At 47.1% G+C, this 23214-nt stretch overlaps 2 protein-coding genes across 2 annotated transcripts in view; both read right to left on the bottom strand.

Moving 5' to 3' along the window:
* Window positions 1-5702, bottom strand: part of sptbn5 (spectrin, beta, non-erythrocytic 5) — a 35197-nt gene extending 29495 nt beyond the window's left edge. The window contains exons 1-6 of the mRNA XM_062557387.1: window positions 5665-5702; window positions 4741-4863; window positions 2607-2774; window positions 1512-1628; window positions 1233-1387; window positions 925-1150 (exon numbers count right to left, since the gene is read on the bottom strand). Of these exons, the coding sequence (XP_062413371.1) occupies window positions 925-1150; window positions 1233-1387; window positions 1512-1628; window positions 2607-2774; window positions 4741-4854 (780 nt within the window). The 5' untranslated portion in view covers window positions 4855-4863; window positions 5665-5702. The remainder of the gene's footprint in view (window positions 1-924; window positions 1151-1232; window positions 1388-1511; window positions 1629-2606; window positions 2775-4740; window positions 4864-5664) is intronic.
* A 430-nt stretch (window positions 5703-6132) lies between these two features.
* ehd4 (EH-domain containing 4) lies at window positions 6133-23069 on the bottom strand. The gene is made up of 8 exons (XM_037486155.2): window positions 22366-23069; window positions 19223-19399; window positions 17592-17689; window positions 11581-11747; window positions 11368-11501; window positions 10792-10903; window positions 9747-9911; window positions 6133-8467 (listed from the first exon to the last, which is right to left on the bottom strand). Exons 1-8 carry the CDS (start codon window positions 22593-22595, stop codon window positions 7910-7912), a joined length of 1641 nt encoding a protein of 546 aa, XP_037342052.1. The 5' UTR covers window positions 22596-23069; the 3' UTR covers window positions 6133-7909.
* Between the last annotated feature and the right edge of the window lie 145 nt (window positions 23070-23214).

Raw genomic sequence — 23214 nt, 5'->3', positions numbered from 1 at the left:
ACCTGGCAGCCTTTGGCCAAACCTCGGCATACCTGCACGCACCCAGAACCTCCCCCCCAAGTGTTTGAAGCTTGTCACACACACAGACCTCCGTTAAGTGACAGGAAACAAACCTGGTTTACCTGCCGCATGAACATCAACCGCCAACACTGCTAGAGTCCGACCCTCCCGACACAACATCGGGGAATTAAACCCAGAGAAAATAACGTACTTCATTGACCTACAGGAATCCAAATCTGCAGAGCAGGTCCTCATGTGAGCGCACCTGACTGAACATCAGCACAAAGGTTTGTGAGCTCACCAACAAACAACAACTATCTACACAAGGTGCCTCTTGAATCCTCACCGAGGTCCTGAGAGCGAGCAGCAGGTGAAGGTGCTGCAGACTGTGATCTGATCAGATGAGCTTAGTGCCTGAAGCCCCGCCCACTGAGGATAGAGAAGCTCCGCCCACTGAGGACTTCACAGGCTGCACTGTCACATGACCCACTGACCTGAGATCAGCCTCATTAGTCCTGCAGAGTAAGTACTAACACTACTGAGGTGGAAGTATGACTACATAGTAAGACATGGGGAGGTGTTGATTGGCAGCCTGCAGGGGGCAGCAGAGTCTACAGTTATTCTGAATCTAGGTGAGCAAGTTCAGAAACAGCTACATCACTACCACTAGTACTAGTACTACTACTTCTACTTAAACTACTACTGCTACCACTTAGACCTAGACTAGTATTACAAGTACTACGACGACAGGTTATTATGGTACATTGACAAAGGATACAAATGTCTCACTGATTTCTGAACTAACCCTCAAAACAGATTAAATGTGTTGAGTTACTATAGTAAGAGTGTGTACTATGTGTACACTAAGTGTATACTGTGTGTACTACGTGTGCAGTGTGTGTGTACAGTGTGTACTGTGCCTACCTTGGCCAGTCTCTTCTGGATGGTCTGGCCCTGCTTCACCTTGGAGAAGTAGTGGTAGTAGAGGGACACGTAGGTCATGATGGACTTCTCATCCGGGTGGAGCACCACGTCCTCCACCTCCAGCAGCTGCATGATCCCGAACTCACGCTCCGCCAGCGAGAAGGCCCGCTGCAGGTTGGGGAGGGGGTCGTCTCCACGGAGACAGCCGTAATCAAAGAGGTCAGGCCTGGAGGGGAAGAGACAAGGGATACACAGAGATGTGTTACCTGTGTGTGTGTGTGTGTGTGTGTGTGTGTGTGTGTGTGTACCTGTGTGCGTGGATCAGGGCGTTGAAGGCCAGTCCGTTCCTCCAGCTTGAAGAGAAGTCGACCACGTTGACCCCGTCGTATCCGGAGGTCTTCCTCTGACACCAGATCAGCAGCGCCTCCTTTGCTGAGCGATGAGCCACGCTGCCTCCTCCCGCCTGGCAGGTGGAGGTGAAGGAAGGAAGGGAGGGAATAGGAGAGAGGAAAGATGGGGGGCAAAATTAAAAGAAGTTGGGCTCATTGATTGTCAGCCGGACGGAGGGCCGGGGGTTGATTCCCTACCTCGTCCAGGCTAATGGGTCCGATCTGGAACCTGAGGATGATGATCCACAGCAGACCCAGGATCAGCGTACGGTCCCCGTCCACCACGTTCTCTGGACCAATCAGATCCACTCGAATCTGACGGGAGAGAGCGTACGTTTTAATATGAACATAAAGAACACATTGAATAAAGGCTGGAGGTCGGTCTGTGCTGCAAGAGATCACTTGTTCATTCAAAGTGAAGTGATGAATAAACATGAACACAAGATGGAGACAAATACACTTAAATCAACACAAAAGCTATTTCTAACAGATGAATCACCTGATCAGGTGAGTCCCCCTGGTCTCTGTGACTCATAGTGACAGGTGAGTCCCCTGGTCTCTGTGACTCAGAGTGACAGGTGAGTCCCCCTGGTCTCTATGACTCATAGTGACAGGTGAGTCCCCTGGTCTCTGTGACTCATAGTGACAGGTGAGTCCCCTGGTCTCTGTGACTCAGAGTGACAGGTGAGTCCCCTGGTTTCTGAGACTCATAGTGACAGGTGAGTCCCCTGGTCTCTGTGACTCATAGTGACAGGTGAGTCCCCTGGTCTCTGTGACTCAGAGTGACAGGTGAGTCCCCTGGTTTCTGAGACTCATAGTGACAGGTGAGTCCCCTGGTCTCTGTGACTCATAGTGACAGGTGAATCCCCCTGGTCTCTGTGACTCAGAGTGACAGGTGAGTCCCCCTGGTCTCTGTGACTCATAGTGACAGGTGAGTCCCCTGGTCTCTGTGACTCAGAGTGACAGGTGAGTCCCCCTGGTCTCTGTGACTCATAGTGACAGGTGAGTCCCCTGGTCTCTGTGACTCAGAGTGACAGGTGAGTCCCCTGGTCTCTGTGACTCAGAGTGACAGGTGAGTCCCCTGGTCTCTGTGACTCAGAGTGACAGGTGAGTCCCCTGGTCTCTGTGACTCAGAGTGACAGGTGAGTCCCCCTGGTCTCTGTGACTCAGAGTGACAGGTGAGTCCCCTGGTCTCTGTGACTCAGAGTGACAGGTGAGTCCCCTGGTCTCTGTGACTCAGAGTGACAGGTGAGTCGCCCTGGTCTCTGTGACTCAGAGTGACAGGTGAGTCACCTTGGTCTTGAGGAAGCTGATGGCGTTGCTGTTGTTCTCGAGGCAGTGGACCCTCAGGTTGCGGCGGCTGGGTGGAGGCAGCGTCTCCTTGGAGATGAGCTCCAGCAGACGAATGAGGGCGACTCCGGTCTTCAGATCCACGTAAACATCCTTCAGCTCAACGTTCTCCTGCAGGAGGTGAAATCATCTCAGTTTGAAATATCCCTACTCAAGTATTTGTATGTTAATATATTAGTACAGTCAAGGGTAAAAATACTTCTTCCAGCTCAGATTTATCACCCCACTGTTTACAGCTTAGAAACAGGAAAGCAGAACTTCCCTTAAACCATCCTGAGAGTCGAGTGTTTCTCGCCCCTGAAGCTCGCTGCATCGCGTCGCAGGACATCCCGGTTATCAGGAGGTCAGGTGACATCTGAGGGTACGTCAAGTGGACGGATTCCCGGCGATAAACAGGATGGTGAATGGGGGTAAAATGATGTTGTCTCAAATACCTCAAACGTGATGACTTGATGCTTTTCTCCGTTATAAACATATTTTTGGGGTATTTCGGACTGATATTCAGGTTTTATTTAGCGGAACTGCGACAGACATGAGCATTCTTACTGTGGACTGTTTTAAAACTACAGTTAACAAACGGCTTTGTTCTGGTTTTCATCTCCATCTTGGAGTAAAGACTTTTAGCTGTAGGATTCTAGGAACTGAAGCAGGAAGCTGTGCAATCTGAACAGCGTTTATAGAACCACCTTGGTTTCATTTCCTGTTGCCATGGAGATAACACTGTTACTCACCTCCGATATATGAACATTGTCAGAATAGAAATGAGATCTATTAAATAATAAAAGCAAAACTATTTTAACTGACTAATCTTTTTCGGGTTTCTTTTATTCAATATTAAAATAAACTTTTGGATCTTTACCATTTTACTTGCAGGTAATATTAATATAAATATTGATATAACGTTAGGCAATAATATATAAAATGTGTAAGTAAATAAACTGAACTGCTATAATCCTGCTAACGGTAACTAGCCTCAGAGTGCTAAGTTAGCTAACGTCACTACTGTTAGCGTATCATTAATGCTAGCTACATCTGGGAGCTCACAGCTGGTGGAAATAATCAATTTTCATGTTGATTTATTTCTGGGTGAACTTAATAATTGACTTAATAAAGACTTCATCAGAATCAGACAATCCTAGAAAATAACAATTAAAAACTCGAAACGTATCTTTATAATTGCGTCATTATTAAAGCAAAAATTAAAACAAGCCAGCACTAATTCAAGGATTTAAGACAGCCAATAACCAAACTTTTTACAAAACTAGTTTTAGTTTTATTTCCTGTCCATTTGATGGTGATATTTGTCTCATTTTGGTAGTTAAAGTCTTATTTTATTTCCTTCCCTTAAGCTTTTGTATATGTTCTGTTTCTCATGTTGTTGTTTTTTTCTCACTAAGGTTTGTAATCAGGTCCAAATCATGTTTTAAAAACACATTCCTTCTCTCCCAGAGGTCGTGACCTCAGTGAACAAATCCCAGAGGAATTCTGGGAGTGAGGAGTAGCGGCGTTCCATCGACAGAAAAGAAAACCCACAGAACCGAACCCAGAACACACGAGGATCACCAGGGCGTGACATCTTTTACATCACATGTCATCACATGTCATTACATGTGATGACATGTCATTACATTTACACGCCACATCCCCCGAGCAGGTCGGGGTCGGGTGTCTCGCTCATGGACACCTCGACGCGAGACATGGACCACCACCATCGATCCGTCTTCACGTGTCACAACGCGTCATGACGCTGACATCATCGCTGACATCATCGCTGACATCATCGCAAAACCTGCCTCATACTTTCCAGTTTCCTCATTTGTTTTATGTCAATGTGACAAATTCATTCATTCATCATTTTTTCATCTTTTGATTTGACAATACACACAAACATACAAATGGACACACATGCACACAAAAAGAGTATTCCTGAATTTAAGTAATTAGGACATAAACATGTATTTTTAGTGTACTACATCTCAGATGTTTCATTATAGTGAAATCAATATAAAATATAATCTTTAACTGCACACTCCAGTGAGGTCGTATTAGTACTTTCATGCAGTACTTCCTGTCTCACCCCGTTCTTGGTGAAGACGCTGTTCATCCACTTGGTGAAGGTCTTCTTCTGGACCGTCATCCTCTGCTCCTGCAGCTCTCTCACTCGCCCCGCCCCGTCCTCCTCGCCCTCCATCCTGATTGGCTGGGAGATTTTAAAGAGTAAAGTTAGACACCTGCTGAAGGCTTTGTCCTCTCAGGAGAAGGTTATTTCCCTGACACACACATCTTGACATTGAAGAACGTCTCATTTGAGTCCTGATGGTGGCGCTAGAGCCTCACCAACATCATCAGGATTAATCTTCTGGGGAGCAGCACATTAGAAGCATCAGAGCCTTTTTTAGATTTTTTGCTTTTGACTTCAGAAAAAAACATTTAAAAAAGCTTCATCTCGAACGTAGACTCAGATTTGCAGCTGTCCTGTGATTGGACGACCTTGTGAGCTGTCAGCTGATTGGTCATCAGTTCTGAGTTAGCAGTAAACATTTTATTTGCAATCATGCTGACAGAAGCAGTCACACTTCACCCCCCTGTAAAAGTACCTGAGGGCTCATAATACAGGTACAGGTACAGGTACAGGTAGTGTGTGTAGGGTTTTTATTACATACTTCAGTTCAAACAACACACAAATCAATCTTATGAAATCCTGAAAAACATTTAGTCTTTTATCAAGAACAAAAACATTCACCTAATCACTTAATTGTGTTAAGATTATATTTAAATGTTGTTTTTTTCCACTATTTCTTTCCCGCCTCTTGATGGAGGCTACTAGCCTCTATGCTAAGCTAACAAGTGACTTTTGACTTTTCTCAGTTATACTTCAAAAATCACTTAATGATACATTAATAATAGATGTATATAGTCCTCTGCTTCTCTGCTCACACATCAACAGGAAACTAAGACGACGTCACAGGAAACACACACAAAGAGCTTTTCCTTTTCTCACCTTCCTGAAGTCACCGATCCAAAGAGCAGCAAACAGCCCGAGTGCTTCGGTCCTTCTGTCTCCCAGACGTCACAGTGTCAGACAGAGTGTGAACTTTGAAACTGGGATTTACAGCATGAGCAGCGTTGCTCACCTGACAGCAGGTACAGGGGTCAAAGTTCACACACTCACACACACTCTGTCTAGTTGTAGTAAATGTTTAAATATCAGCTGTTTTACTGGTCAAAAATTTGAAAACCTCCATAAAACCATTTCTAAATGAAGTTTGAGCCTTTATCCTTTATTTACTTTATGCATTATGTACTTTGTTACATTTTTCTCATTTATCTTCTTTAACTCATGGAAATAACAAATGTATTTTATTACCGTGTCTGTAAATTCACGTAACTTTACCATTATAATTTGCATATTTACACACATTTCAGAAAACCTGTATAAAACCAAAATGCATGAAGTTTAACAGACATGTAAATGTTTGAATAAACTTTATTGGACTCCAGGCAGGAGTCAAGTGACACGTTTAAACATTAACAATATGAAATACACCAAAGTCACAAGAATAAACCCTTTGACATTTTCAGATGGACAATGACAAACATCTGGAGCTCCTTAGTGTTTAAGTCCTGCGTTTTAAAGACGTAAAAAGATCTGATTTCTGTGTTTATTTTAACGGAAACAAAAACATAAAACTGCTGAATCCTCGAGGACGACTTTGTGTCCCGTCATGAGAACACATGAGGACACAGAGACACTCCCCCTGAGGAACACTAACCCACAAGAACCCACCAGATCCAACCAGGACCCACCAGAACCCACCAGAACCCACCAGGACCCACCAGAACCCACCAGAACCAACAAGAACCAACTAGAACCAACCAGAACCCACCAAAGACTTATGGCGTATACGCCTCTGGTGTTGACCTGTCAATCAGCGTTAGGCCCCGCCCCCTAAAGCCTCCCCTCTTCATGGTCTGTTTGACTCTAAATGGACCATGACTCACTAAATGAACATCATGCTGCTTTGAAGAAGACTTGAAGTCAATAGAAGTCATTTTATCACAGACTTCTATTGTTTAACTTCATCATCAGCGGAGGCTTGTGATTGGTCGGCTCGTCAGCCTGCTCGTCCCTGATAGGCTGCTGCGCTCCCTCTCACAAAGGTCAACGTCTACACCACCATCCACAATGTGAGGAAACAGCAGCGGTGGAGGACGTCGTTAAGTCGTCCCCGGTGGACGGAGGACGCTGTTTAAACAGAACCCGACTGTTACTTTTGACCTCTGACCCCTCACTGACCCCTCACTGCGCCCTGCAGGCTCCTCGATCCCAACCAACGTGGACGTGAAGACGGCTAGGGATGTCTTTCATCTTTTATTTTGAAAACCCCTCAACAGAAATACGATATAATCCTTATTCTAATTCAACAAGTTTAAATCATAAACAACCTGACGTTTGTTCCTTTTTATTTTCTTTGGTCTCTTAAAATGTGTTTTTTGAAATACTAAAATATATCTTCCTTATTATTGGAGAGTGTAAATTATTGAAAGATGACATTTATTACATCTATATTTCATATTTACAAATAAAAAAGATTAAATGACAGAGAGATAGTTTGATTTATTATTTGTACAACTGAAATGTGTTTGTATGTCTTCAGCTCCAGTGGCCTTATGGGTAATGTAGTTTGAGTTCACTTTGAGAAGTAAAAGTCCAAAGTTACTGTGGTCGTGAAATGTGACCCAACTCACTGCTGCGGGTCACATGGTACAGAAACAACAATTTAAGACTTCAAGTACAGCTTCAGGCCTTCAGAATAAAAGCAGCAAATGATTATAACCACGATTCAGTAAAAATAAAAAACGGTAATATAACATAGTGCTGACATGTCGGAACAGAAATAGTAAAAACACTTTAAAACACACACACACACACAAAGAAGAGTTGTTGCCCCCGCGACCCGACCCCAGATAAGCGGATAAAGATGGATGACAAAAGAACATTTTTGGAATCCAAAAACCTCTTCTGATCAATATTCGTTCCTCACACATAAACTACACGTTAATAACCACACAGGACTTGTTTATACCATGTTGTGTTAAACTGGCACTGATTATCACATTAACCTCTGTTGCTTTTACTCTGAAGGTCAGAGCTTGTTCCTGTGGTGTTATTGTGGGATCTTGCTCTATAGACATATATATATGTGTGTGTATGCATACATGTATATACACACAGGAGGAGGCCCCTAGTCCTCGCTGTGGTTGTACATGGCGTCGGCGGCGGGGTCCTTGCGGTGGGACGGCGGCACCAGGTGCTCGGGCAGCACGGCGGGCAGCTCGTAGCCCTCCAGCTTCACCTTGATGAGGTGCTGGGCCAGCGCGAACTCCTCGTCGTCCAGCATGCCGTCGTGGTCGCAGTCGGCCAGCTTCCAGATCTTCCCGAGCACGGTGTTGGGCAGCCGCGAGTTCATCATCTCCTTCTTGGCGTTGACGCCGGTGATCTTGCCGTTGACGGGCGTCAGCATGTAGAAGATCTCGTCGTAGCGGTGCTTCTCGCGGCTGACGATCCAGTCCTCGGCGTCGGCGCCGGCGCTGATGCCCTCGCCGTAGCCCCGGCCGAAGGGCCCGTCCTGGGAGCCCTCGAAGGCGCCGCCGGACACCATCGCCGGCGGCGCCTTGGACTCCTCGTCCCGGATCATGGACATCAGGGCGGCGATCTTGGTGGCCAACATCTTGTCCACCGACTCCACCAGCTTCATCTTCAGCGACGGGAACTTGCTGAAGTCGTAGTGCTGCAGCATGTCCTGCAGGGAGGACACACAGGGCTCATCAATGCAGCAGAAACATCTCGTCAATCAATACTTCAACTACTTGATTTACTTCCACTTCAGCGAGCTTGTGAATGCAGTACTTTTTCTCGTAGTGGAGTACTTTCAGAGTGATGTATTAGTACTTTTACTGCAGTAAAGGATGTGAGGATCACACCATGCTTTCTGCAGCTGGACTCAGTGTGGTCTGACCTCTGACCCCTAAGGCAGAAAACACACTCCGTCACTCACACACACTCTGCAGGTGGCTACACGCAACACACGTCAGAATGAGTGTGTGTGTGTGTGTGTCAGTGAGTACACAACTCACCAGGGAACACACAAATGTGAAACAATCTCTCTCGTCAATAATCTGATAAATAAAAGTGCAGCTGGGACACACACACACACACACACACACACACACACACAGAGACACACACACACACACACACACACAGAGACACACACCAGCTGCAGAGCGACACCCACAGATCACATTGTGTTCTCTTACTGGAAGAAGTACTCTGACCTCAGTAAAAGTACTGCATTCAGAATAACGCTCATCCTACTGAAGTACAAGTAGTATTCACAGTACATCAAACCTGAAGTACTAATCGATCGCCTAAACACACCATTATTATCCAAAACAGATGTGTATCACCTTTATTTTGAAAGGCCATGTCTGCTTCCTGTCCAATTAGTTAAACAATGGTAGTCGATTGTGTTTATTGATGTCGCCTCATACTCGTATACTTGTACTGTAATGTGCATGTGTGCATGTGTGTGTGTGGGAGTGTGTGTGTGTGTGTGTCTGTGTGTGTGTGTGTTTAAGTCCCGTGTGTCACGCCATCCCCTCACGGGCGTCACATGCTGGGCAGGGGGCGGCCCGTGATTGGTGCAGATCAGGGGAGGCGGGTGTTCCCGTGAGGTAGAAGACTTTTGGTCAATAACAGAACGTTCAGTGACGAGAGAACGAGGAGCATCTCGTTTCTGAAGAACCGGCAGATACACAAATGACACAAAACGTGAAGAAGCACTAACAACATGAATGTCCCCTTCAAAGTAGGTTCACAGGAGTACTTTCACTTCCATTTAGTAGAGTACTATTACTTCCATACTATTAATATGTACTACTTATTGTTACCTGATGCTTAAAGTACATTTAAGTAAAACAACGATCTTTTCTTTAACCCTCACAATGACTAAAGAGCGTCTTTGTGTTCAGACTGCCGACGGTCCCTGAACGCATCGTGTGTGGGGGGGGTTCCTGCACCTGCATCTTGGCCACGTTGGGGAAGTCTCCCGGGCTGATGTGGTGCTCCCTCTGAAGGATGCAGTAGATCTCTGGAAGACGAGCGATGAGCTCCTCCTTCTTCTTCTCACGGCCAAACAGAGACGGCATCTCCTTCTTCAGGTAGCTGATGATGTAGGCGTGAACCTGGGGGCGCACGGGAGGAGAAGATGAGCTGGAGGAGGAAGCAAAAGAAGGAGAGGAGAAGATGAAAGGATAGAAGAAGGAAGCTAAGAGGCAGGAGAGGACGGGGGAAACGGAGAGGGTTGGGGAGGTGAACATTAAGAAAGAAGGAGAAGTAGGATGCTACGCGGAGTGGAGAAGGAGGAGGAATGTAGGAGTTCACAACTCTTCGATCCATCATACCAGTCAACAGGAGTAAGGGAGGTGGAAGGAAGGAAGGAGGGAGGCTGAAGGGTTATCTTCTGGGGGGAGGGTGAAGAAGGAATAAAAACAGCCATCACTCATGATGTGGAGGAGGAGGAGGAGGAGGAGGAGAACCAGACTGGTGAGACGTTCAGGTTCCAGAAGCACAAACAGACTTCTGAATTCCTTTGACCTCACAAACAAACAAATCAGTTTGGAAAAAGAAACAGAAGCTTCACGTTGACTTTCTGCTTCTTCTTCTTCAAATTAATGGATGAATGGATGAATATCTGTCATTTAGATGGATGGCTGAATAAATCAATACACAGAAGTAAATAAAATGATGGATGAAGGAATGGATAAAAATGGATGAAATGAACTGATGAATTCATTCAGTCATGTTCTCAGAATAAATGAATATATGGAAGAATGGGTGAATAGATGAATGAATGATGACCATCTAAGCTGTCCACGTCCTGTCTGCACTGAACATTCCTCCATGAAACCAAAACATCGGCCTCATGAAACTTAATGTGTTGACAGAGCGCTTTCATTTCCTGCCTTTTTTCCCGTCTCTGAAACACAACCAAATATCCCGGAATATTCCCAGAATTCCTCCTGCGGGTGAAACCGAAGGCCTCGGCGTCACTTCCTGTCTCACCTTGGCCAGCCTCGCTCTCTTGATGAGGTCGTTGAGTTTACGGAGCGCCGCGTTTCTCGGTAGACTCTGGATGTCCTTGAAGAGGTCCTGAGACTCCGCCTCAAACAGACGCCTGGGGGGGAAGTGAACGGGTGAATTGATTAACTAACTCATCAATATATAAAACAAAATGCAATTAACTAAGTCGTTAAAGACTAAATCAGTGACACAAAAAGAGTAAGAACGAACAAAGAGAAGGACCTGGTCTCAGTGAATGAATGGATGAATAATGGAATGAATCCATGAATGAATGCATAGATGAATGAATGGATGGATGAATGAATGGATGGATGGATGAACGGATCAATCCATGAATGAATGGATAGATGAATGAACGGATGGATGAATGATAGTTGAATGAATGAATGCATGGATGAATTTATGAATGAATGGATGAATGAATTCTTGAATGAATAAAATGCAATTTAAGTCACTTTGGATAAAAGCGTCCACTAAATGACATGTAATGTAATGTCATTAACGAATGAATGATTGGTTGAATGAATGGATGGACGAATGAACGGATGAATACCTGACCTGTTCTCAGAGTTCTGTAGCGGTTTGGCCCAGAAGGATCCCAGATAAACTCTCACCACCTCTGGAGTGTTGATCACTTTCCCCAGTGACCACATGAGGGCGCCGTACACCCTCATCAGCTGCTGCGTGTCCACCTGAGAGGTGAGGAAGGCGGGATTAGATCTGCTCCACGTCCATGTCTTCATCTCCTCAGGTTCCTCGTCCTCCTCTCACCTGGTCGGCCTTGTTGAGGACCACTCGGATCTTGTCGTCTTGTCCTTTGAAGGCTCGGATGGCCTCGGAGAACTCGTCTGAAATGTCCAGTTTGTGAGCGTCGAAGAGCAGAATGATGCGATCCACGCGCTCCCCGAACCAACGCAGCACCTCCGCAAAGTCATAACCTGCACACAGGAAGTTCATCCTTTCAAAATAAAGGCCACACGAAAAAAGTCGAACCCGCTTGCACCAAAGTCAAGGTGAATTCCATTAAGCTTCATTTCAGCTTTTGTGCAAAATATTTTGTTTTAATTTTCATCATATTTATTTGCTATTTCCTTTTTCTTAGATATTCAAACAAATATGTCAATAAACAAATTTTAGTTATTTATACATTTGTTGCTTTGGTCCAAACAATGAAGAGGCTCAAAGGAGCTGAAAATATTAACAAAAAAGTGTTTGATAATTGTTGCAGTGAATATGAATATTTTTAGTTATGTCAACGTATAGCATTACTTTTCATCATTAATATGTTTATGTACAAGAAAAAATGTCGAGATTACAACTAAAAGCAAACAAAAACACGGTTTAATGCATGAACGCTTTAACACAATGGCCTGCATTGAAGAAGACTTGAAACTAGAGACTGAGACCATAAACTCATGTTTACAATGTTTACTGAGGGAATAAAATAAAGAGAGAAGTAGAGTCATTTCCTCATAGACGTCTATGGGAGCAGAGGAGTCGCCCCCTGCTGGTCACTACACAGAAGTAGAGTCATTTCCTCATAGACGTCTATGGGAGCAGAGGAGTCGCCCCCTGCTGGTCACTACACAGAAGTAGAGTCATTTCCTCATAGACGTCTATGGGAGCAGAGGAGTCGCCCCCTGCTGGTCACTACACAGAAGTAGAGTCATTTCCTCATAGACGTCTATGAGAGCAGAGGAGTCGCCCCCTGCTGGTCACTACACAGAAGTAGAGTCATTTCCTCATAGACGTCTATGGGAGCAGAGGAGTCGCCCCCTGCTGGTCACTACACAGAAGTAGAGTCATTTCCTCATAGACGTCTATGGGAGCAGAGGAGTCGCCCCCTGCTGGTCACTGGACAGGATGCAGCTTTAACACATTAATCTTTAACTAATATGAAGCTTTTCAATATTCAATGAAGGAAACACAAACATGAAAACTGAGAAGAGGACAAAGGAGAGCAGTGAGGGCACAGCTGCTGCTGCACTACGTCTTTAAATGTGTGTGTGTGTGTGTGTGTGTAAAGTGATATGTGCCAGCAGTTTGGGTGTGGTTCCTCTAAAACTGGGTGACCCTCGGCTCTGAAACTAAACCAAGAGAACAGCTTTCCAAATTTAACTGGAAACAGATTTTGGAGATCAGTAATCTGCTGTGTTCTACTTCACTGGATCTACTTGTGTTTTAATATATTCTACTTCACTGATTCACTGCGTTGGGGGATTTAGACGTACCGGCCCTTTAAAAAGCAACGTTGCACTTCCTGTTAGGACACCAAACATCAGCTGATGTCTCCTTTAACCCACTCTGTATTCAGCTAAAAGGTCACCTTTAAAGTACACACACCTAAAAACACACGCACAACACACACACCTAGACGCACAACACACACAATGTCTGTGAGGCTGCTGTGTAGAACATTGTGTTGCATCACATTAAAAAGCTGCTGTCTACACTCACAATAAAACTGTTTGTGGACACAACAAACACAAACGCACACTCCATCAAGGTCGTACGATGACAACGGGACGGCAACTCACTTCCTGATATAAAGAACAACAATAAAAAAGATAAAAACGTTCCCGTCCCGACATCATCCTAAAAAACAACATTTAATCTCATTAACAAGTTTAAAAAACACATTTAAATATCAATTTAATTATTAAAAGCTTAATATAGATTTAGTTAAATTCATCTTAATGTCCTTCAAACTGATCTGGAGCCTCAGACTCATTCATTTGAAGAGGTTTTCTCTATTAAATGTTTCATGAATAAAAGATGTGAGCAGGAACAACGAAGCGTTGTGTGTGTGTGTGCTGATGAAGGAGTGAGTGAGTGAGTGAGCGAGTGAGTGAGTGAGTGAGTGAGTGAGTGAGTGAGTGAGTGAGTGAAATCACGAGCAGGGCTTCCTAGCGGCTCTGCGCTGGTTGTAGGATGAGTGATTGCTCCACTTGTTCCACTTCCTGTTTGAAAGGAAACACCTTCATTGGAACAATCCCACTTCCTCTTTGGGGCGGTGTGCAGAGCGGATGAAGCCATGTGTTTTATTTGACTCTTTTCTGTCGTCACCATCACGCTCCACCTTGTTCAGCAGCTTCTGCACAAACCATCTAGTCTCCATGATGCAGAAAATACACGGAAATACAAAAAGGACTCCAAAACACACACACACACGGTAGTGTTTAGCATACAAAGAGGGGACCTCGCCACAACGCAGGATTTAAAAGAGCATGAAGGACGTCGACGGGATGAAACAGTGAATTGAACTGGAACTCAGTCTCATACTGACAGAAACTAGTAGATCTGGTTTGTTTACTGTGATCCTTGGTCACTGAGTTCATCTGCTGGAGCAGGACTGACCCATGAAACCCAGAACCAGGACTGGCCTGGAGAGGGTGGGACAGGGGAGGACAGGGTCTCTGGGGAAGATTACTGGCTGAAAGCTCAGAGCCAACAGTGAGTCAGATTTAAAGCACAGAGAGAAGAGAACGTTGCTTCATTCTATGTATTCATGTTCTATCGATTGATCCTAAACAGCAAATCACTCTTCTTCTTGATAACGGATCAACTGAACGTGAACTAATGATATATTTACATATTTATATATATATATATATTTACACTCACCGGCCACTTTATTAGGTACCCCATGCTAGTAACGGGTTGGACCCCCTTTTGCCTTCAGAACTGCCTCAATTCTTCGTGGCATAGATTCAACAAGGTGCTGGAAGCATTCCTCAGGGAGTTTGGTCCATATTGACATGATGGCATCACACAGTTGCCGCAGATTTGTCGGCTGCACATCCATGATGCGAATCTCTCGTTCCACCACATCCCAAAGATGCTCTATTGGATTGAGATCTGGTGATTGTGGAGGCCATTTGAGTACAGCGAACTCATTGTCATGTTCAAGAAACCAGTCTGAGATGATTCCAGCTTTATGACATGGCGCTTTATCCTGCTGAAAGTAGCCATCAGAAGTTGGGTACATTGTGGTCATAAAGGGATGGACATGGTCAGCAACAATACTCAGGTAGGCTGTGGCGTTGCAACGATGCTCAATTGGTACCAAGGGGCCCAAAGAGTGCCAAGAAAATATTCCCCACACCATGACACCACCACCACCAGCCTGAACCGTTGATACAAGGCAGGATGGATCCATGCTTTCATGTTGTAGACGGCAAATTCTGACCCTACCATCCGAATGTCGCAGCAGAAATCGAGACTCATCAGACCAGGCAACGTTTTTCCAATCTTCTATTGTCCAATTTCGATGAGCTTGTGCAAATTGTAGCCTCAGTTTCCTGTTCTTAGCTGAAAGGAGTGGCACCCGGTGTGGTCTTCTGCTGCTGTAGCCCATCTGCCTCAAAGTTCGACGTACTGTGCGTTCAGAGATGCTCTTATGCCCACCTTGGTTGTAACGGGTGGTTATTTGAGTCACTGTTGCCCTTCTATCAGCTCGAACCAGTCTGGCCATTCTCCTCTGACCTCTGGCATCAACAAGGCATTTCCGCCCACAGAACTGCCGCTCACTGGATGTTTTTTCTTTTTCGGACCATTCTCTGTAAACCCTAGAGATGGTTGTGCGTGAAAATCCCAGTAGATTAGCAGTTTCTGAAATACTCAGACCAGCCCTTCTGGCACCAACAATCATGCCACGTTCAAAGTCACTCAAATCACCTTTCTTCCCCATACTGATGCTCGGTTTGAACTGCAGGAGATTGTCTTGACAATGTCTACATGCCTAAATGCACTGAGTTGCCGCCATGTGATTGGCTGCTTAGAAATTAAGTGTTAACGAGCAGTTGGACAGGTGTACCTAATAAAGTGGCCGGTGAGTATATTTATATTATTCACTGTATTTAGAGAAAATCATACTCGTTCTGCCTTTAATGTACATTCAGGCTTCTGTCTTCAGTACAATCAGCACTACAAAGGGTGAAGGTACAGGAGAAGTAATGGTGTCACTGGGAGGTTTCAGGTCCTCTTTTACCAGCTTGTGTGGTTGAAGACCAGCAGCCGTGATTCATGGGAGGAAACCACGAGAGACAAATCAGGAAGTGACAAGACTTTCACAAGAAGTCTGCACACTGGGGGAGAGAGAAGGGGGAGATGTCCTCTCACCACTGGTTACCAGTAGTGAACATCCAGTTCAAAGCACTGGTGCATGCTGTGAGTGGATGGGGTCCAGTCTCCATCCAGGACCTGGTGAAACCCTCCATCCCAACATCAAGCTGCTTGTTCCTCACTGAGAGCAAAACACTGGACTAGAAACTAAAACTAAAGACTCACCTCTTCAGACTAAACACCAACACACTGTAGACCTTAAACTGGACTCATAATGGTTCTGATCTAGAACCAGTTGTACATCAGGTTATTTGATGAAGTCGCTTTGGAAGCTAAATAAAAATGACCTGTAACGACGGAGCAGATCTTTACTCTTTAGGACCTTGGAGGGGGTCTGGCGGTGTCCTCATCCAGTCTACATGTGTTTTGTGGACCTGGAGGAGGTTTGTGACCAGGTCCCCCGAGAGAAAACATGTGAGGTGCTGCGGGAGTACAGGGTGAGGGGGGGGGGGGGGGGGGGGGGGCATCCAATCCCTGTACCCCCAAAGCCAGAGCTTCAGGTGCTCTGCAGCAAGTCGGAGGTGTTTCCGGTGGGGGCGGCCTTCACCAGGGCTGCCCCTCATCACTAATCGTGTTTGTGGTTTTCATGGACAGGATATCGAGGCGTAGTGGGGGGGGGGGGGGGGGGGGGTCTACAGTTCGGGGGGCTGTGGATTTCATCGCTGCTTTGTGCAGACGATGTGGTCCTGATGGGATCCTCGCTCTGCTCGGGTGGGATGAGGATCAGCACCTCAAACATCTGAGGTAGGGAGTGTGTCCTTACCCCAAGTGAAGGAGGTCAAGGACCTCAGGGTTTTACTCGCTTTACTGCCCCGTTGTGAAGAAAAGAGCTGAGCAACGGGTCGATCTTCATTCCTACCCTCACCTATGGTCATGAAGGATGGGTCATGACCCAAAGAACTAGGTCACGGGTACCAGCGGTCAAATGGGTTTCCTCAGGAGGGAGGCTGGCGTCTCCCTTAGAGATAGAAGGGTGAGAAGCTCAGCCAATCACGAGGAGCTCGGAGTAGAGCCGCTGCTCCTTTGGGTTGAAAGGAGCCAGTGGAGGTGGTTTGGGCTTCTGGTAGGACGCCCCCTGGACGCCTCCCTTGGGAGGTGTTCCAGGCACGTCCAGCTGGGAAGAGGCCCTGAGGAACACCCAGGACCAGAGAGAGATGATATCTCTGCACTGAGCTGCTAGATGTTCCCCAGGAAAGGGAAGTCTGGGGTCCCTGCTGGAGATGTTGCCCCCACGACCCGACCCCAGATAAGCAGTTGAAGATGGATGGATGTAATGTAATGTAATGCAATGTAATGTAATGTAATGCCAGGTCAAGACAGTCCAAACAGAAGTTCTGTCCTAAACAGTCAGAATGGACTCTTGTCCATAGTTCCATGTGACGTCCTCCCTTCTGACGGCATTTTCTCATGAAGGAAAGTCTTATTAACACGTCAACATGTTGATGTCTCTTTGAAGACTCAGAGGATCATCAAATAACCCAATTCCACACAAGCGAGTTCCCTGACCTATCAGGACCGTGACCTCTGACCTCTGCCACTCATCTAAACTCCAGGAGGGCGGCTGCTCTCTGACTTCATACAATACGAGGAAATGAAAGAATGTCAACGACAATTACACACACACACACACACACAGACACACACACACGGTGTGTTACCTCTGCTGATTCGCTGTTTCTCTCCAGATAGGATGCCAGGCGTGTCGATGATGCTGATGCTCTGAAGAACCTGGTTCGGCATCTGAGAGCAGATGAACCTGGACAGACAGAGAGAGACAACCAGAGGACATTAGGAAGTCACCTCGCTTTATGCTAAGCTAGGCTAACCACGGACTGGTCATAGTTATATATATGGGTGTGTGCGTGACCTCAATGTCATCCTGACATGAAAACAAAGCGTTGAGCGCACACATCCCCCTGGAAACAATAAGTTACTGTTACTTCCTCCTTCAGAGCAGGAATCCTGGTTAATGGAAAGCCTTGAACACACACACACACACACACACACACACACACACAGACACACACACACACACACACCGGAGGGTTGGCTGTCTCTCTGCTTCCTGCTGCCACTCTTAAAAAAATATTTTAGGACAGAGGAAATAGTGTTTCAGCTAAATTTAAACACTTGCTACTAACTCACAGCGTGTGCGTGTGTGTGTGTGTGTGTGTGAGCGCGTGTGCGTGTGTGTCTGGACGGAGACGGGTGGTGTTTTAGCGGCGCTACGTCCAGTTCTTGGACCAGAGTTGGTTTCGTTGTCGTGGAGACGCTGATTTAATACAATTTATTTGGACTTAATATGATTTAATATGATGTATTATGATGAAACATGATTTAATAGTCCAGTGATAAACAACACACATGGGGTTACACAAATGTAATACTTGACTTCAATGGGTTCTTTGCGTGTCTTTGCGTGTCTTTGCGTGTCTGTGTCTTTGCGTGTCTTTGTGTCTTTGCGTGTCTTTGCGTGTCTTTGTGTGTCTTTGCGTGTCTTTGCGTGACTTTGCGTGTCTTTGCGTGTCTTTGCGTGTCTGTGTCTTTGCGTGACTTTGCGTGTCTTTGCGTGTCTGTGTCTTTGCGTGTCTTTGCGTGTCTGTGTCTTTGCGTGTCTTTGCGTGTCTGTGTCTTTGCGTGACTTTGCGTGTCTTTGCGTGTCTTTGCGTGTCTGTGTCTTTGCGTGTCTTTGCGTGTCTTTGCGTGTCTGTGTCTTTGTGTGTCTTTGCGTGTCTTTGCGTGTCTGTGTCTTTGCGTGTCTTTGCGTGTCTTTGCGTGTCTGTGTCTTTGCGTGTCTTTGCGTGTCTGTGTCTTTGCATGTCTTTGCGTGTCTGTGTCTTTGCGTGTCTGTGTCTTTGCGTGTCTGTGTCTTTGCGTGTCTGTGTCTTTGCGTGTCTTTGTGTGTCTTTGCGTGTCTTTGCGTGTCGTTGCGTGTCGTTGCGTGTCGTTGCGTGTGTTTGCGTGTCTTTGCGTGTCTTTGCGTGTCTTTGTGTGTCTTTGTGTGTCTTTGTGTGTCTTTGCGTGTCTTTGCGTGTCTTTGCGTGTCTTGGTGTGTCTTTGTGTGTCTTTGCGTGTCTTTGTGTGTCTTTGTGTGTCTTTGTGTGTCTTTGCGTGTCTTTGTGTGTCTTTGCGTGTCTTTTTGTCTTTGCGTCTTTGTGTGTCTTTGTGTGTCTTTGCGTGTCTTTGTGTGTCTTTGTGTGTCTTTGCGTGTCTTTGTGTGTCTTTGTGTGTCTTTGCGTGTCTTTGCGTGTCTTTGCGTGTCTTTGTGTGTCTTTGTGTGTCTTCTCACCTGTTGAGGAAGGAGTTTCCAAACGCGTTGAGCTTCCTGAAGGGCTTCTTGGGGTCGACCACCAGGGCGTTGCCGGGGACGACGCCCTCGTTCTCGCCGTACATCACGGCGATGAAGCCGTCGGTGGTCGGCTCCGGACCGATCCGCATCCCCGGGAAGTCCTGCTCCAACAGGTACCTGGGGGGGGGATGGGGGGGGGGGTTAGTTCCCAGTCATTCTGTCATCACAGAGTCAAAGAAGAGGATAAATAAGTATAATAATTATTTATAATAAGGAATAGCGACGTTCTTAGCATTAGCAATAGCTAATAGCTAAACCCGTAGGTCATGTGACCTCGGTGGTTGCAGGTCAGGCGTCAATCTGACACACGGATCAGACGCGTTTAGACGGACACGCTGTGGACCAATCAGAGGCCGCGCTGGTTACACTGCCCCGAATACGTCGACTCTGCAATTTACTGCCAACTTCTCCCCATGATTCATAGCATTTTTTTCAGTTCCCATGATTCATAGCATTCCTCAGGACAGGGTGGGGCCTCGGGAGCACACGCACACGCACACACACACACACACACACACACACACACACACGCACACGCACACACACACGCCCCTCTCTGCAGACATGAGATAAGCTGAGATGTAACTGCAGCTCTTGCTCGGCCCCCGTAGAGTCACATGGTGCATTTGAATGAACCTTCAAACACCTCTCAGCCTCTCATGTGGTCATCCAGCTGCTGCGTTCAAGGACACTCTGATAAACAGGCTGCTGTGACATCATCAAGGTGGTAATCATTCAATAATAACATGTAAAAGGTCCACAGGACCAAACCACACGCCGGATTGACTTCTTCTTCTTTTGTTCCTTCACTTCTTCTGTTTCGGCTGTTTGTGAAGAAGAAGCAGGACCAAAGGATGTTTGGTCCTGCAGGCAGACGTCCAGAGAGGACCAGGTCCATCCAAACACAACCCCTCAGAGCTCTGACTCCAGACCACTCGCATCACCTGCCACCGGACAGGATGTGATGTCACGTGTGATGAGGAGCAGTAGTGAGAGTCTGGTGTGTGTGTGTGTGTGTGCGTGTGTGTGTGTGTGTGTGTGTTACAGGGGGGCAGCACGCCTTGATCAGCTCTTTAACCCGTGACGACGTCGCAGCCTCCAGGCAGAGAACGCCAGCCTTAACAGGAAGTCACGAGTAACTTCAGAGACAATAACAGTTACTGTGACGTTTGGACCCACAATGAACTTGTGCTCCTGGTCCATGAGGTCCCATCCGTCAGAGACACTGCACACCTGAGATCATCTTCATCACCAGCAGCAGGTCCAGGAAGACGAGAGACAGAACAATCCCATGAGCCTCAGCAGCTGCTCCACCTTTCACAATAAAGCTGTTTTTTAAAACAACAACCCACGTGTCAGTGTGCCTCAAGAGAGTGGACCCATGAAGAGAGACAACGTGAGACAGTGGACCCATGAAGAGAGACAACGTGAGACAGTGGACCCCATGAAGAGAGACAACGTGAGACAGTGGACCCATGAAGAGAGACAACGTGAGACAGTGGACACCATGAGGAGAGACAACGTGAGACAGTGGACACCATGGTGAGAGACAACTTGAGACAGTGGACCCCATGAAGAGAGACAACATGAGACAGTGGACCCATGAAGAGAGACAACGTGAGACAGTGGACCCATGAAGAGAGACAACATGAGACAGTGGACCCCCAGAGGAGAGACAACGTGAGACAGTGGACCCATGAAGAGAGACAACGTGAGACAGTGGACACCATGAGGAGAGACAACGTGAGACAGTGGACACCATGAGGAGAGACAACTTGAGACAGTGGACCCCATGAAGAGAGACAACATGAGACAGTGGACCCATGAAGAGAGACAACGTGAGACAGTGGACCCATGAAGAGAGACAACGTGAGACAGTGGACCCCATGAAGAGAGACAACATGAGACAGTGGACCCATGAAGAGAGACAACGTGAGACAGTGGACCCCATGAAGAGAGACAACGTGAGACAGTGGACCCATGAAGAGAGACAACGTGAGACAGTGGACCCATGAAGAGAGACAACGTGAGACAGTGGACCCATGAAGAGAGACAACGTGAGACAGTGGACCCATGAAGAGAGACAACATGAGACAGTGGACCCATGAAGAGAGACAACGTGAGACAGTGGACCCCCAGAGGAGAGACAACGTGAGACAGTGGACCCATGAAGAGAGACAACGTGAGACAGTGGACCCATGAAGAGAGACAACGTGAGACAGTGGACCCATGAAGAGAGACAACATGAGACAGTGGACCCATGAAGAGAGACAACGTGAGACAGTGGACCCCCAGAGGAGAGACAACGTGAGACAGTGGACCCATGAAGAGAGACAACGTGAGACAGTGGACACCATGAGGAGAGACAACTTGAGACAGTGGACCCCATGAAGAGAGACAACATGAGACAGTGGACCCATGAAGAGAGACAACGTGAGACAGTGGACCCATGAAGAGAGACAACGTGAGACAGTGGACACCATGAGGAGAGACAACTTGAGACAGTGGACCCCATGAAGAGAGACAACATGAGACAGTGGACCCATGAAGAGAGACAACGTGAGACAGTGGACACCATGAGGAGAGACAACTTGAGACAGTGGACCCCATGAAGAGAGACAACATGAGACAGTGGACCCATGAAGAGAGACAACGTGAGACAGTGGACCCATGAAGAGAGACAACGTGAGACAGTGGACCCCCAGAGGAGAGACAACGTGAGACAGTGGACCCATGAAGAGAGACAACGTGAGACAGTGGACACCATGAGGAGAGACAACTTGAGACAGTGGACCCATGAAGAGAGACAACGTGAGACAGTGGACGCTTTGAGGAGAGACAACGTGAGACAGTGGACGCTTTGAGGAGAGACAACGTGAGACAGTGGACCCCCAGAGGAGAGACAACGTGAGACAGTGGACCCCCAGAGGAGAGACAACGTGAGACAGTGGCCCCCTGAGGAGAGACAACGCCACACTGCACTAGCAAAGTGTCCCTGTAAGACGTGTGGTAGTTGGAGCAGAGCTTTGAGGACTTTACAAACTCGTGTTCTACTTCCTAAAGTCCCGTTTTGGGTTCCTCACCTGATGAAGGTGGTCTTCCCGGTGGAGTACTGCCCCACCAGCAGCACCATGGGCTTGCTCTGGAAGTCGGCGGCCTCCAGGGCGGGGGAGTGGAAGTCGTGGAACAGGTAGGTCTCCTCCAGCGGCAGCAGCTTCTTCAGGTAGAGGCTCTGCAGGCCCTCCGTCACCGTCTGGTACATCTCTCCGTCCTTGTTGCGTCCTCCCTGCTCCTGCTTCACCCAGCTGAACATGGTCCTCTGTCCCTCTGTCCCTCTGTCCCTCTCTCCGTCTCGAACTTCCCTGTTTCGATGGGTCCAAACGGAACTTCCGGCTGTTTTCGGCTGCGTCGTCGCTCCTCCGGACCGATGAGGCGGTGGAAAGAGGGTGCGCGTGTGAGTGTGCGTGCACGCGCGTCCGTGTGCGTGCGCGTTTGGCGGCTGTGGTCTCCGCGGCTCTGCACACTGCCTCCTCTGTGCGCGTGTTTGTGGTGACGTGCCCACCGCTGGTGCTCCTACCTGGGTGGTGGTGGGGGGGCACCGCCCTTCTCCCCTCTGGGAGGCGGGGCCTAACGCACGCACGCGCACACGCGTCCGTTTATTCTCATTTATTAGGAGCAACCTGCAGATCGGTGGTCAATGTGAAACAATCATAAGGATCCTTAAGTAATACCTCGATGACGTCACTCGTGACCGCGTGGAATCTGTTCCTCTTTAAACCGGTTTGCTTCGTTAAATAAATGAGTGTTATGTGTGGCTGCAGGTCATCCCATCATCATCATCATCATCATCATCATCATCATCATCATCGTCGTCGTCATCATGTCGTCGTGTGTCGCGGTCCTGTGGCGCCCCCTGCTGGACGCCCAGTTCA

The sequence above is a fragment of the Pungitius pungitius genome, chromosome 14, assembly GCF_949316345.1.
Source record: "Pungitius pungitius chromosome 14, fPunPun2.1, whole genome shotgun sequence".
Taxonomy (NCBI): Eukaryota; Metazoa; Chordata; class Actinopteri; order Perciformes; family Gasterosteidae; genus Pungitius; species Pungitius pungitius.
This window is presented reverse-complemented; position numbering and strand designations above follow the sequence as displayed.